The 16,308-nt window shown below is 42.3% G+C and overlaps 1 protein-coding gene across 1 annotated transcript in view; it reads right to left on the bottom strand.

Annotated features, from left to right (window-relative positions):
* Positions 1-16,308, bottom strand: part of LOC137963569 (AP-4 complex subunit epsilon-like) — a 71,109-nt gene continuing 54,801 nt past the window's right edge. The window contains exon 11 of the mRNA XM_068810698.1: positions 1-2,108. Within this exon, the coding sequence (XP_068666799.1) occupies positions 1,020-2,108 (1,089 nt within the window). The 3' untranslated portion in view covers positions 1-1,019. The remainder of the gene's footprint in view (positions 2,109-16,308) is intronic.

The following is a 16,308-nucleotide window of genomic DNA, read 5'->3' as shown; positions in this document are numbered from 1 at the left end:
AAATATAAAGAAATCTTGTCACAGCATTTACAAATGTTGTACAACCTGTCTTATCTTGCTTGATGAAAAATATATATATCCCTTCGTCCCTTCTTTGAAGGAACCTTTCCACATCAAAGAGCTTAGTTCTGAAAGATAAGTTTCTCTTTTAGCTTCCATATCCTTTCCCCCAATATCACCGATCCCTTATTCATCTCCCCAAACATTTGGATTTTTTTTTTTTTTCCCAAGCTTCATCCAGAATCTAGCAAAAACACAAGTTTAAAATAAAGCGAGCTGTTGATGAGTTAAGCTGGTTTTCAGAGTTTGATATTGGCATCGAGCGAGGATGATTGTTTTCTCTGGCCTGCATCTTTCTGGTTCAAAATCTCATTTCCTCTTTGAGTTCCAGAGCTCCATAGCACTGGTATGGAAAACCGGTAACATTTTCTTCTCCTACCACTGCATTACCTAACATCGACCACTCTAATTTCTTCTGTTTGAAATATTAGTGAGCAAACACCAAACATTATAAAAATTGTTGGAGATCATTATCTAAAATGTTCTCAATGCGACAACGCCAGACACATTTCCCTCAAGTTATAACACTATGGTACACTAGAGAAAAATAATTAGGTAAGACACCCTGAAGGCTGATTACAACGTTCACCAAATGTGGGAAAAATACCTAGTGAAGACAAATAAGGATACATCTAATTAACTGTGTTTTCCCAGCATCAGAACAGATGATAAGGAGAAGCTACAGTCCCATATATCCCCTTCGCAACTGCCTAAACATTGGGTCCACCAAAGCTCCCACGTATACCACCACCATAAATAGCAAAGACAAGGCCATATCCACCCCAAAAACACTCCCCAAATACTACCTTCTCAAAGCAGGAACTCCTGGTTATCATTTTCCATGCTTTCAGTCACTCCCAATCATTACAATAACCAGTCCACAAAAATGACCCAAACATGAGGAATCTCACGGATATGAAAGCTTAATTACTACCCACAGATTTGCTTGCCCTCATACTTCATCCAAACAAATCTCTGAACAGATTAGGGTTCCTACCTGAAGGTGTCACACCCACTTGCCTAGCAACAGCATCCTTTTCCAGTGAATCTTGTGGATTTGGACCCTTCGTCATCACTACAGAATTCCCTCCATGATAAGAATTTTTATTTGTAGGAGAAGGTGCTTCAGATTGAACACTGGTCGAATGAAAATTGGTTAAAGAGGAATTCAATGTGCTTACAGTCGGTCCAATTGAAGGAGTATTGAGAAGCCCCATAAGATCATTGGAATTTGGTGCCAGAGCAGCCACAGGGATATTAGATGATGAGACTTGGGGAGATTCCAACAGTCCTTCTAATTGATGAAAAGGATCTACAGGTGGAGAGCTTGTTGTAGTTGGTTCTCCTAAATCAAGTAAATCTTGAGGCTGAGGGGCAAATTGCTCAATAGCATGCTGAGTTGATGCAGGAGGCCTTGATTTTTCAGAATTTGGAGTGCTCCCCTCTGAAGCTTTATGGCTTGACGAAGATCTGCTCTTCTCGTTCCTTAATAAGACACCACCAAATAACGAAGCAGCAAGTCTTTGCTTTTCAGCAGAAACTTCCACCTGTTGTTTCCTAGAGTTGTATGATGTATCTCCGACCTGGAAGTCCACTACATCTGATCCATTGGAGTGTGTGGCCCCATTAGCAGTTCTCTGAATGTTGGATGCAGATAAAGATGGTTCTGGAGAGGAATAAGTGGGTCTGCCCCACTTCTTTTGAACACCATCAAGTCGAAGCTTCACTCCAGTATCTGCCCGTAGAGAATCAAAAGTAGATGACACTACAGAAGATTGATGGAATGCTTTTGGTTGATTAGATTCTTGTAAGCTAATAGGATATTCTGAAGATGCAAGTAAAACAGGGAGTTTCGCAGGAACAGCAGGCTGTGGAAGCTCATATGCCTCAAACCTCAGAGCATGGCTAGACAATTCAATCTGACCATGATTTCTAAAAGTACTCATAGCAACTATTCCAGATCGTTCATTCTCAGGGATGTATGATTGAGCTCCTTTGTCCAAGGATTTCTGTACAAAGCCATTGAGGAACGACAAACTTTTATCCACCTGCAGAAAAAAAACATGAAAATTTAGCAGGTTACTTGAAAGGAAAACAGGTAGCCAACATAATCTACATATTCACACATTCCATAAAAAAAAATAAAAAAAAATCCTCATATCATTTGCACGTTGCAATGTCAAAATTCATCCAGCAGAAAAAAAAAATTGAAAAATCACTATAATGCCCTTATACACAATAAGATACAGAGAATTAAGACAAGAAAGAAATTAAGTCTTCTGTAAATTCTGGCAAATTATATTTAGGAAAACATCATGATATGCTGCAGCAAGTAGATTCTATCATTAAGTCAAGTAGTCAAGATGAAGCAGACAATAATCACAGCAAGGTTTTTTCCAGGTTCATGAGGAATTACCTCAAAAAGCAATTTAGAAGAACATGGATATTAAGAGGTATCAATAGTTTTGATCAGGTCAGCTTCCTCATACATACTCACTTTTAATTGTCCTGTATGTAAGGTGCATAAACTAGAGAATTCAATGGTACTTTTGATAGAAGGCTTGGGAGCAAAACTGTAAACCACAGTAAGGCAGTCAACCAAGAAAATTCTCCTATTAGTCAGTAATGAAGCATTCAAATTTTGGAAGTCTGACTCATTACATAAAATTTTTCTTCTTCCTTTTGTAATATGACTGATTGCATAAAATATTGGAAAGTATATGTAAATGAGAGAACTTTAGAGTTTTGGAGAAGGAGAGAGAGAGAAGGATAGAAAAGAGACTTCTAGAATAGGTAGGGGTCGAGCTCGACCCCAGTGCTTTTATAGAGTACATAAAAACAATTACAAACATGCCCTTAATCACTTAAAAACAGTTAAACCCTTGTATCTCCTTACATACTTATTCAAATTACATGAAAATTGAACTAGAGAGAACTAAACACAGAGAATAGGAGAGTGTGGCTGCAGGAGTTTGTAGGAAGTGTAAAATAACGAAATTGCCCTTCGACAGATTTTCAAACAACCCCCTCAAGTTGGAGTGCATATATTCATAAGGCTCAACTTGCTAAAGAACACACAGAAGTCACGTTTACCCAGTGCTTTAGTAAACATGTCTCCAATCTGGTCATCAAACCGCATATAGGAGGTGATGACTTCATTTTTCATCACAACATCTTGAATAAAGTGACAATCAACTTTAATGTGTTTTGTTCGTTCATGAAACACTAGGTATCCTGTAATGAATATGGCAGTTTGATTGTCACAGTACATAGACATTGGCCCCTCATGTTGTAGTTTCAATTCTCTGACCATAGATCTCAGCCACATCAATTCACTGACTGTATGAATCATATCTCTATACTCAGCTTCAGCACTGAAACAAGCTACAACATTTTGCTTTTTACTCTTCCGATTACCTCTCCGAAATACGTAGTAGCCAATAGCAGATTTTTGGTCAAACTCAGATCCAACATGGTCAACATCTGAGAATGCCTCTATCTCCATGTGATTATGAGGCTTAAAGAACAGTCCCTTTCGAGGTGCTTCAGTAGGTAAACCTTGTGAGGGCACTCCATGAACTGACTAATAACGCTCACAACAAATGATATGTTAGGATGAGTGACAGTAGCATATATGAGTTCTCCAACCAGCCGACAATACATTGTTTTATCACGGAGTTCATCACTCTATCCATTATGAAGGTCATGTCCAACTTCCATAGGACCACATGTTTAGCACCCAATAGTTCATACTCATGTAGCATATCTGTAACATATTTCCTCTGAGTCAGTATCCGACCTACCTTGCTTCTAGCTACTTCAATACCTAGAAAATATTTTAGGGACTCTAGGACTTTAGTCTGAAATTGTTGTACTAGATGGGTTTTTACCTTCTCAATGCTTCGTAAATCACTGCCAAATAGAATGATATCATCTACATATACAAGTATTAACACAATACCAAACAACCTCCTCATAACAAATAGTGAATGGTCACCATGAATCCTAACAAATCCAATCAACGAAACCACTTAACTAAACTTCGCAAACCATACTCAGGGACTTTTATTGAGACCATACATGGCTTTCTTTAGTCGACATACTTTGTCGTTCTCCACCTGAGCAACATATCCAACAAGTTGCTCCATATAGACTATTTCAATAAGTCACCATACAAAAAGATATGTTTAATATCAAATTGATATAATAGACATCCCTGGTTAACTGCGACAAACATCAAGATCTGGATCAAAGATATGCGTATCGGAGAAAAGGTCTCAAAGACATCAATCCCATAAGTCAAAGGATAGCCCTTGGCTACCAAGCAAGCCTAGTATCATTCAATAGAGCAATTCAATTTATACTTCAACTTGATCTATTCGGCTAAAAACCTAGGTTGGCTTCTCCCCACGACGGACTGTGCAACCTTTGATGTGCCAATCCTTCAGTTTGCAGACGATACAATTTTCTTTGGAGTTGGTACAATGGATCAAGTTCGAAAACTGCGTGCTGTATTGGGACTATTTGAACTGGCTTCTGGTTAGAACATTAACTGGAAGAAAACCACCCTCCTAGACTATCATATTGACTCACTTGTACTTCAGGGAATGGCTGACTATTTGGGGTGCTCAATGGGAAATTTGCCAGTTACATATCTTGGACTACTACTCTTTGACTCTTGGCCTTCGGCGACACTTTGGTCCCCCCTTATTGAGAAATTTGAGAAGAGATTAGCTACTTGGAGGGGCAAGCTTTTATCTACGGTTGGGCAACTCATTCTCCTCAAGTCTTGTTTGGCTGGGTTGCCAAACTATTTATTATCATTCATGCACTGTCCGGCCTCAGTTTGCAACAGGATTGACGCCATCCGTCGACGTTTTCTCTGGAGAGGATCAGAGGACACCTTCATATACCATTTGGTGAGTTAGAAGGATATTTGCATGCCCTGAAATCGGGGTGGTTTAGGCATTCGGCCTACGGAGGAGATGAACAATGCCCTTTTGCTCAAATGGATTTGGAACTTCAACATCAAGTATAACAACCTATGGGGTGATATGGTCAGGTTCTATCTTCAACCTTCGGGCGCCTGGTGGAGGGAGGATGGCGCTACTCGGCTCCTATCCCTGATATGGAAATCAATTCAAAAGCTCTTCCCAATATTCAGAGATGCAACTTCCTTTCACACAGGCAATAGAAGGACCCCTCTTTTGGTCGGATGAATGGTGTGACCCTCGCCTCCTCTCCGAGGATTTCCCGGGGCTCTCTAGAGTGGCGAGGGACCTCTCTTGCTATGTGGCTGATACTTGGAGAGATTGCTCATGGAGTCTTACGTTTCGTCGGGGATTAAATGATGAGGAAACTAATGCTTTTTGCTCTCTCCTCTCCCGACTCAGCAGCACTACTATTCGTGAGCATGCAGTTGAAAAACTGACACGGAAGCCCAACATTAATGGCCAATTCACAGTTACATCCGCCTACTCTCACATTAGAAAACAAGATTACAACATACATGAGCACAAGGCAAACCTGGCATGGAAGTTCTCAGTGCCTAATAAAATCAAATTCTTCGTGTGGACGGCCATCAGGGAACAGATCCTCACCTCTGACAACCTCCATAAAAGAGGTTACACTGCCCCCGATCACACTTGCCCCTTTTGTGGAGTGTGTGATGAGACAGTCTAGCATGTTCTCTTACATTGTGACTTTTCATGGCAAGTCTGGATGAAGATATTTCAGAAGATTGGTCTTCAAATGGGGCTACATCAGGACCTTTTCGGCACCTTTGAGATGGTTATGGGGATACACCTTCCTAAGCTGGGCAAGATAATTCTCTTGGCATGCCTTGCACATGTCCCATGGTTTATATGGCTAGAGCGAAACAACCGGAGATTCAATTCCAAGGCTAGCAACCCGGATAATATAGCTTCTCAAGCAGTGGGCCTTATCTCGAGCTGGCTACATTCTAAGAAGAAGTTTGCTTCTCTATCGGGCGTCTCCCTTCGAGAAAATTGGGGTTTGATAGCGCACATGGCAGGCCCCCGTAGGAATCCGGTTATGGCCACCTGGGATCCTCCCCCTTACGACTGCATCAAACTCAATTTTGGTGGCAGTGCATTAGGCTGTCCTGGGCCGGCTGGAGCTGGTGGTGTTTTCAGAGACAACAGTGGAGACTCAATTCTATCCTATGCAGTGCCGGTGGGTATTGCTGATTCAAATACTGCTGAAGTCAGTGCTCTTTAGTTTAGCCTCCAAATCTTTAAAGAGCGGCTCCATGGCAAGTTGATTATTGAAGGCGATTCAAAGACTGTCATCAACTGGTGTTCAAAAGAAAGCTCCCCTCCTTGGCATCACTGGCCAATCACTGATTTTATTACTGACATTGTGTCATCCATTCATTGTAATTGGAACCTCGTTCCTAGATCAGCCAATTCCTAGCTCTCATTGTTTGGGAAGGCTTCCCCTGGTGTAATCTGCTTGTTTGAGCTCTCTTAATAAAATTCAGCATCATTTAAAAAAAAAAAAAAAATTTATACTTCTCTGTGTATACCCAACTACAGCCCACAACTGTAGCACCGACAGGTAGGTCACACAACTACCAAGTGCCCCTATTCAGTAGTGCCTCCACATCAACATCCATAGTTTTCTTCCACTGAGGAGCGGAAATGGCATCCTACAAAGACAAAGGAATAGTACAGGAGGAGAAAAACAAGACAAACTATTTGTATTGGTCAGAAAGAGCATAAAACGACATAAAATGAGATAAGGGATGATGAGCACTTCTTCGAACACCTTTTCAAAGAGCAATGGGCAGGTGTATGTCGCTTACCTCAGGATTAGTAAACAAAGGGGTTTTGGGTCCAACAAGAGAGAGGGAGCCATTTCATCTTTAGTAACTTTTCCTTTGTGATATACTTGCAGTGGCTTCTCATCCGTAGCAATAGGAATTAGACTAGGAATATCATCCACAGGAATTGGGGCAACAACCTCAGGCATAAAAACTGGTGGAGACACAACAATGGAAGATGAAGAGAAGAAAGGAGTATTCTAATGTCACGTCAGCATAAACAAATGTTTTCTTAGTAGAAGGATAATAACACTTATATCTTTTCTATGTGTATGAGTAGCCCCAAAAAAACACATTTGACAGGTGACAACTTATCTCAGGAGGAACCAACTACATGTGCAAAACAAGCGCATCTGAATACCCGAGAAGACACTAGAAATTAGGTGACTGATGGTTATAGTACCTAGATAGGAATTTTTCCATCAACAAATGAGGAAACAGGTAATTAGGACAGCATTGCCCCAATATAATTTGGGTACATGCATATGGATAAGTATAGTATGAGCCACCTCTAACAGATGACACTTATGTTCAGCAATGTCATTTTGTTGTGACGTAAATACACATGAAGATTGGTGTATAATACCATGATATTACAGAATAAGTCAAACTTTTGATTCATAAATTCAAGAATATTATAGGTGCAAAGTACACAAATAGAAGTATCAAACTGCTTTTTTATTTCATTATAAAAAAGTTTGAACACATCACATACTTTAGATTTTCCCCGTAGGAGATACACTCAAGTACATTGATTGAAATCATCAATAAAGGACAAAAAATACTTATAATAACCAAAAATACTAGGCAATGGACAAGACCCCCAATATCAGAATGAATAATATCAAACGAGCAACTGCTTCGGGATTGACTTGTAGGAAAGGATGTTTGTTGATGCTTATGCAACTGACACAAGTCACACCGGAAAGATAAACTTGAAGGAAATGCAGGATATAGTTGAATCAACTTTGAAGGAGAGGGGTAACCTAATTATAGATGCCACTTTAGAGGAGAAACCATAGAGTGCAATGCCTGTGGAGAATTTTGTGAATTGCTCTCCACATAGTAAAATCCGTCTCTCTCACTCACAAAAACAATCATCTTCCTCATCGAAAGATCCTGAAAAACACAATGTGAAGGATAAAAAGTCCCATGAGCAATTCATTGATCTAGTAAGTTGACTTACAACAAGTTGAGAGGGACTTTAGGAACAAATAGGATAGATTGCGGTGACATAAAAGTAGATGGAATCAATGTACCCACTCCTCGTATTGGAGAAATGGGTCCATCAGTCAAGGAGACTAGTTTAATAGAAGTTGACTTTTTCAAATCAGAAAACAAGGTGGACATGTGAGTTGGCGCTACTGAGTCAAGGACCCAAGTGGAGGATGGGCGCACCTGAAGGGCAGAGGTACCTAAATTGGCCAATGTGGCTATAGGAGTGGAAGATTGAGTCATGGATGCTGAAGAGGAGGCAACATTCAATTGTACCATGTGCTAAATCAATTGTTGCATTTCATCGAAAGCACTTGTTATAACTTGCACAGGAGGTTCAGTGGATGATTCAATAATCTCATGAACAAGAGAGCTAGCCCATGCAAGTTTACTAAACTTCTCAAAACACTTTCGCAGAGAAGTGGTTTGTACAACCACTATGAATACATTTTTTGTTTTGCTTAGTGTCACCTCTGCCTTTTCATCTTCCTTGATTATCTTTTACACTTTCCTCTTGTGTTTCAAATTTTGCCCTTAGATGGTTCAATGGAGCCCTAAGAGTTCAGTGTTAATGTTGGAGTGCTGGTCATATCTATATTTTCTGGTGCTACAATAGTGTTCTCTGCACACAATACTCAGCTATAGGCTATGGATAATGATTTTACATCCTCAGAGGCCAATAATTGAGCTCTAATAGAATCAAACTCAGTCCCTCTTGGCTTAATAAACTCATCATTCTCCAAAATAAATAGAGTCAAATTCAGTGCTTAATCCATCCAGAAATTTAGTAATGTGCACCTGTCCATTATGTTTTCTTATTTCCCTTTCATTCGTAATAACAAGATGAAAAATGTTAATCTCCTGTAGTATACCAACCAGCTCATTATAGTATGCAGTGACAGACCTCTGACCTCTCTTGAGGCTAAACATCTTGGCATACAGCTCAAAAACACGTGACAAATTAATTGTTTGTGTATAAACAGATTCTAAGGAATTTCACATTTCCTTAGTTGTGCCTTAGTTTTTTTTTGAGAAGAGGTGTGAATGTATTACTGAAGAAAAAAATTACATACCTTGAAGCTAAAAAGACATTTCCTCTACAACAAGATGTTGGAGGGTAACGCCTTTTTTCGCTTGAGCATCGGCTAAGTGATTAGCAGATCTTGGAACATGTTTCCAAATGCATTGTAAAACAGAAATTAACTTACAAAATTCATCAAAAAGCTCCCAATGACGCCAAGGAGGTTTTGATGGCTTCGAGCACCAGTTAATAATGACTTGAGAATCCCCTTCAACCAAGAGAGCACCCTCCTTTTTTTGCTTGAAAAGTTTCAGTCCATTGAATAGCCCATGCAATTCCGCGCAAGTAGAGTCAGATACTCCAATTGGACCCGCGTATGTGAAGAGGAGATTCACTTGATCATCGTGAATTACTCCCCCAAGCCCAGCTGGCCCCAGACACCTGAGAGCACTTCCATCAAAATTTAGTTTAAAATGTCCAGGAGGAGGTTTGGACCATTCAACCATTACAGGGGCCTTTGATGGAAAAGACATACTCGCAACATTTCGCCAATTTTCACGCATGTTTGTCGCTTTTAAGTTACAAAATTCTTTGCGAAGGAGAACCCACGAGCTAACTTGACCGATGATCTGCTCACAAAGAATATTCCAAGGGAGAGCTTTCTGATTGAATTTACGATTGGTTCTTTCTTTCCATAAATTCCACGCAATGTGGCCAACACAGCAAGAGATCAAAATTTTGCCCAACTTTGGAAGATGTGAGCTAACCAAAGTTAAGATAGTGTTATGTAAATCTTGCGATGGGCAATATAATAAACTGATTTTGTCCATTAATTCGGTCCAAATCTTATGAGCATATTCGCAATGTAGAAGCGTGTGATCTGCTGTTTCAGGGGATGTGTTGCAAAATGGGCATTCTGGATTAGGAATATTAGTGCCACGTCTTTGCAAAGCGTCAGAAGTTAAGATTTTCTTACGACATACCGTCCAAATGAAGAACTTTAACTCGAGGAGGAATCGGGAGCGACCATGCAAAGGCAGCAGGATGTTCTGCATGGGGAGGCAGATATGAACTCATATGATGGTACGCAGAAGCTGTAGAGAACATACCTTGTTTGTTCGGCGTCCAGATGAGTATATTGGTAGAGTTTTTAAAAGTCACATCAGAGAGCAAGTTGACCAGGCAAGTGGCTTCAACAGCTTCAGAGTCATTCAACGCTCGCCTGAGATGAAAATTCCAGCCGCCCGAAGACTGCCAATGGTCAGAAACCATTGTGCTACGAGATCTTTACAGTTGATATAAACGTTGATGACTTTCCTTTAAACAACTTGACCCTATCCAGCAATCCGTCCAGAATAGAGTATTTGTACCGCTCCCAATGTAGCATTTGACGGCAGATTTGAAGGTAGGTAAGAGTTTGGCAACTTGACCCTATCCTCGTCAGTCCGCCAACCATTGTCTGTTCCGGATTTTATTGCAACCATTCGGCACCACAACAGATTGGGTTGCATGTTGAACTTCCAAATCCACTTTAAGAGCAGAGCCTTGTTTGTGGTAGCAATGTCCCGAATTCCGAGGCCCATTACAAGTGGTTTACAAACATCTACCCATTTTACAAGATTAAACTTTTTTTCCCCATTTGGCCCATCCCATAGGAATCTTCTTTTCAAAAATTCAATTCCATCCCGAATAGATGCTGGACAATGGTACAAAGATAAAAAATAAGATGGGTTACCATGAAGGCAAGATTTGATAAGAACCAACTTACCAGCTTTGGATAAAAATTTCCCTTTCCAAGAAGCCAGACGCTTCTCAAGCCACTCAACAACCGGAAACCAGGAGTTTTTCGTAGGCAGGAGCGGAGTCAAAGGTAAGCCCAAATATGTGCTCGGAACGGATGCTACCTTACAACCCAAATAGTTCGCCATTGAGTTGAGAATAGAGGCTTCCATATTAAATCCAAAAATTGATGTTTTTTTCCCAGCTTATCTTTTGACCCGAGGTCAATTCAAAGATGTTCAAAAATGCTTTCATGTGTTTGATTTGTCTCATGGACCCTTCTCCAAAAAAGATCAGCATACTGTAGAATGGGAACGTCTGGGATTGGATAAAAAAAAATAGGACTTAGCCAACCCAAACGTTTTGCAAACCGGATCATAGAGGTAAGGTATTCTCCAACAAGAGTAAAAATAAATGGAGATAGGGGGTCGCCTTGTCTTATCTCCCTAGAAGCTTTGAAATAACCTCGAGGTTTCCCATTTACCAAGACAAAATAAGAAGGAGAGGAAATACAGCTCCTCATCTAGAATTTCCATCTTGTGCCAAAACCCATACGGTCAAAAAGATAGTCCACCAGTTTCCAATCAACCCGATCAAAAGCTTTCTCAAAATCAATTTTCAGAACAAACCTTGGAAGAGAAGATTTTTTGAAAGAATCAAGGAGTTCATGAGCTGTTAGAGAAGAGTCTAGGATGTTTCTGTCTCGGATAAAAGCACTTTGACAAGGATTAATTACCTTGTAAAGGACTGCTTTCAGCCAATTAGTCAATAGACGCCCAATAATTTTATATGAACTGGAAGTGAGGCTAATAGGGTGAAAATCTTTGGGTAACTCTGAATTAGTTTTTTTTAGGAATAAGTGCAATAAAAGATGCGCCGATTCCAGAGTGAGTTATTCCCACTTGTTGAAAATTGTGAATGAGGGCAAAAACATCATTTTTTAACAGGTCCCAAAAACAGTGATAAAACTCACCATTAAAGCCATCTAGTTCGGGGGCTTTATCTTTAGGAAGGTCAAGGACAGCCCGTTCAATTTCTTCTGAGGAAAATGGTTTTTCAAGATCAGCAGCGTCTTCAGCTGAAATGCGCTCGGAGTCGAGCTGATGGAGTTTTGGTCTTCTGAAATAGACTTCTGAAAATAGGGGGATTCTGAAAAAGCTCTCATGGTTGATGAGGTTCAGGAGGCAGGAGGACTTTTGTCAGAGCAAAGTAAAGTCGCATTGAAGTCTCCTCCAAGGAGCCAAGGGAGGTCCCATAATTGGACAAGCTGAAAGATTTCCTCCCAGAAAGATGCTCGGTCACGGTAACGAGTTGGCCCATAGATGCCATCTAGCGCCCAAGAAGTACCGAGGTTGTGATCCAGGAGCTGGAGACCGATTAAGTATTGTCCCGGAACGACGGAAATAGCATAAAAAACAGTTGGATCCTAGATGACAATTATGCCACCGGAATGGCCAATTGCATCTACATTTGCCCACGCTGAGTTGGTGTCATACCATAAATTACAAAAAGCGCCGCTCTGATGAGGGCTCGCTTGGCCAGAGAGCCGATTCCTCTAACATTCCATGATAGAACGATCATGGAGAACGGTGGATGTTCATATTCCGCGCCACAGCGCCAGCTTCAAGGTAGCCCGCACAGAAGATGTTGGCGAGCTCCATCATTTCTGAAAATTCCTCCCACGGAAAGTCTTGTTCCTATTCCAGCAGAAATAGGAGGAGCTCATCCCGCGGATTGGGAGTGAAGGTCATGGTTCGGGTAGATTCAGAGGTTATAGTTGGGGGGAGGTCGGACCAAATTGGGGGGATTCCAGAGGGGAACGCAGGGGGGAGATCGTACCAATCAGGGGGAAATTCCAATAGAGGGACAGGAGGGGGGGTTGGTAGTGTCTTTGACTTTATCTTTTTCAGTGTTTTTTTCAGAAGGTACGGGGGTACTGTTTTTGGCTTTATTTTTCCCTTCTTTTTTTGTTTTTCCTGGAATAGGTATACCGGTAAGGGGGTGTTGGCATTTTGTTTTCCAGTATTGGTGTGCAGGGGAGGGGTGATTGTTTTGGGGGTTGAGGTTTCCATGGTGTCCGAGTGGGGGAGGACAATACGAAGGGGGGTGGGGAAGAGGATAGTGGGAGAGTGAATATAAAAGGGGGGAGGGGAGTAAAAAGGGGGGTCAAAATCCAAAGTGGATTCATTGGAGAGGAGGGCAGGGCTTAGCCGGGCTCGAGGGGGGTCCGTATATAGGGAGGTTTGTGTCAGAGAGGGAGGGTCTGAAGGGCCGACGAGAGGAGCGGGATGTTGGGTGAGTTGATGTGGAAGGTTTGCGGGGGGGTCGTAGGAGGTAAGCCTCGGGAAGGAGCCAAGAATGTGGGGAGAAATGGGGGTTTATCGAGGTAGAGAAGCTGCGGGAAGGGGGAGAGTTTGTGTATGACAGGCGAGGGGTACTGCTTTGAGAAACGAGGGCTTTAGGCTGCAGAGGGGGGGGGGGGGGGATTTAAATATGAAAGGATGGGAGGGCGGTCTGATGTGGACTGAGGGGTTGGCGTATGACAGGCGAGTGGTACTGCTTCGGGAAATGAGGGCTTTTGGCGACGGAGGGGAAGGGGGGTGATGTAGAAATGAAAAACGGGATGGCGGCGTGATGTGGACTAAGGGGTTTTGGGAATTGATGTGGTTGACGGCAGTGGATTTGATGGTTGAAAAGGTGTTTTTTGTATGTAAAAAAGTACGGTGCGGAGCTCGAGGTTGCCAGATCGGAGGGGCATTGGAAATACCATTGATTTGAGAGGGTGGTGATGGTTTTCGGGAAATGGAGAGTAAGGTGTGTGGGGGAAAGTGTTTCTTTTTTTGGTTTTTGTGTCGAGGTGAGGCAGAGTGTGACGGCGATGGAGGTGAGCATGGGGAAGTAATGAAAGTTATAATCCCCTTGTCAGGTGAAAGATGTGGCGGTAGATCGGGTTGAGAGATCTTGTCAGATTTTGGGTTTGAGGACAGGTGTACCACAGATGCTTTGGGAAAACTGGGGAGTGGCACTGTGGGCAAGGGAAATTTCAAAGATGGGATTTTTTCGGCGGAGGCATTTATGTGGATTGAAACTTTTTCGGCGGAGGCATTAAAAGGGTTACTGTGAACTGGTAGTGATTGGACTATTTCGGGATATGGGGTTTGATTTTGTGTGGTCGGATTTTATTTTTTTCGGAACCCATGTCCGATTGAGCCCCGAGTGATGTTTCCGATTCAGCAACTGGTGGGTCGGCTCAGCCTGGGTTATGTTTCGTGAGGTTTCCTCCGAGTTGGCTGCCGGAAGGACTTCCAGATCTCCAAATTCCATGGAGACCCAGATCGTGGTATTTCCGCAGGAGATATGAAAAAACTGTAAACCACTTACCGGTGATTTTGGCTGGATGAAATTTTTTTCTTTGTGAATCTACGTTAGCTAAATAATGTGTGAAGAAGTAGAAGAAGATTGAGAAGCGTCTGATCTGATGGCTGGACGAGGGGTCGGTCAAGGAGTAACTTCCTCCCACCAACCATATGGGGAACGAAGTAACTCCCACCCAACGACCATTCCCTCTGATCCAGCACCTCTAGTAGGACAGTGCCCAGGATGGGGCGAAGATTGAACCAGTCTGGGGAAGCAGCATCGGCAGCAGCAGCAACGAAAAGGTAAACAACCGGAAGAAGAAGACAAGAAGGAAAAAGAAAGTATTGACTCTAAAGATAGTTCAGGCGAGAGATGGCAAACTATAATCTCGAAATCCTCACGCCGAAGGATCCTAGTGGAGGATCCGGCCAGATACGAATTCCGGAATGGAAAAGCAAAGCTGACATTTCGAAAGAGGAAGGAGAAGAGTGGGGAGGCCATCCAGATTCATGCACAAGAGGGGGGAAATAAATCATACATCTCCCTCCCGATCTCCGCAGTCAGCTATTTCCTAGACATCTTCAGGAAAGTCCAATTAGGGAATGCGGGAAGAAAATACAGCAGATTACTCCTCACCGGAGATCTGGAATTCCAAGTACACACCCAGTATCATGGAGGACTTCTTGAATGCGTCATCCACCAAAGACGTGGCCAAACGATAATGGGAATGATTTTTCTTCCACAGCTCTCCACTTCTGGAATGGGATGGAAACACTTTGATCAAATACTCCGGCAGCAAGCCACATCCCAAAAAATCCACTCACAACCCAACGCTTCACACCAGTCAATTTTGCCGCCTCCACCTGATCCTCCACCAGAGAAGACTCAGGTCTTCAAAACCAATTGTCCAACACCACCTCCAATATCACTCCCTCAAGCTTCACCCCAAAAAAGCCAGTTCTCTATATCCCTGCCAGCCCACATCGAATCTGAGGGCAAGCGCAAAATGTCCCTGGCAGTGCTCATTGAAGATACGGAAAATTTTTTCACTAGCAAACAAATACAAGAATGACTGCAAAAACGAAATATCATATCCACAGCCGTCATCAAAGCTCATGAGAGGAGCTGGCTAATCAACTGTCATTCGGAGGAGGATCGCAAGAGACTACATTCACTGAAGACAGAGACTAATTCAATGATCCTTCACATGAGCAATTGGAGCCTAGAACTCACAGCCCCTATCTCGAGGCAATGGGTGATCGTCAAAGGTCTTCCGGTGGAAATCCAATGCCAGCATACTCTGGAACGCCTCGCAAAAGATTTCGGAGAGCTTATATGGGCCGAAAGCCAGCCAACGCAGCTTCACAGAGAAAAAATTTTCATCTGGCCAAAATCAACGATAAGTGGTTTACAGTTTTTTCATATCTCCTGTGGAAAAACCACGATCTGGGTCTCCATGGAATTTGGAGATCTAGAAGTCCTTCCAGCAGCCAACTCGGAAGAAACCTCACAAAACATAACCCAGGTTGAGCCGACCTGCCAATTGCTGACACAGAAACATCACTCGGAGCTCAATCGGACATGGGTTCCAAAAAAAAAAAAATCCGACCACGAAAAATCAAACCCCATATCCCGAAACAGTCCAATCACTACCACTTCACAGTAACCCTTTTAATGCCTCCGCCGAAAAAGTTTCAATCCACATAAATGCCTCAGCCGAAAAAATCCCATCTCTAAAACTTCCCTTGCCCACAGTGCCACTCCCCATTTTCCCAAAGCATCTGCAGTACACCTGTCCCCAAAGCCAAGATCTGACAAGAACTCTCAACCCGAGTTACCGCCACATCCTTCACCTGACAAGGGGATTATAACTCTCATTACTTCCCCATGCTCACCTCCATCGCCGTCACACTTTGCCTCACCTCGACACAAAAACCAAAAAAAAAAAAACACTTTCCCCCACACACCTTTCTCACCATTTCCCGAAAACCATCACCACCCTCTCAAATCAATGGTATTTCCAATGCCCCTT

Source organism: Aristolochia californica, unplaced genomic scaffold, assembly GCF_029961685.1.
Source record: "Aristolochia californica isolate CCGP_79_NKW_82.1479 unplaced genomic scaffold, dmAriCali1.0.hap1 SCAF_4, whole genome shotgun sequence".
Lineage (NCBI taxonomy): Eukaryota > Viridiplantae > Streptophyta > Magnoliopsida > Piperales > Aristolochiaceae > Aristolochia > Aristolochia californica.
This window is presented reverse-complemented; position numbering and strand designations above follow the sequence as displayed.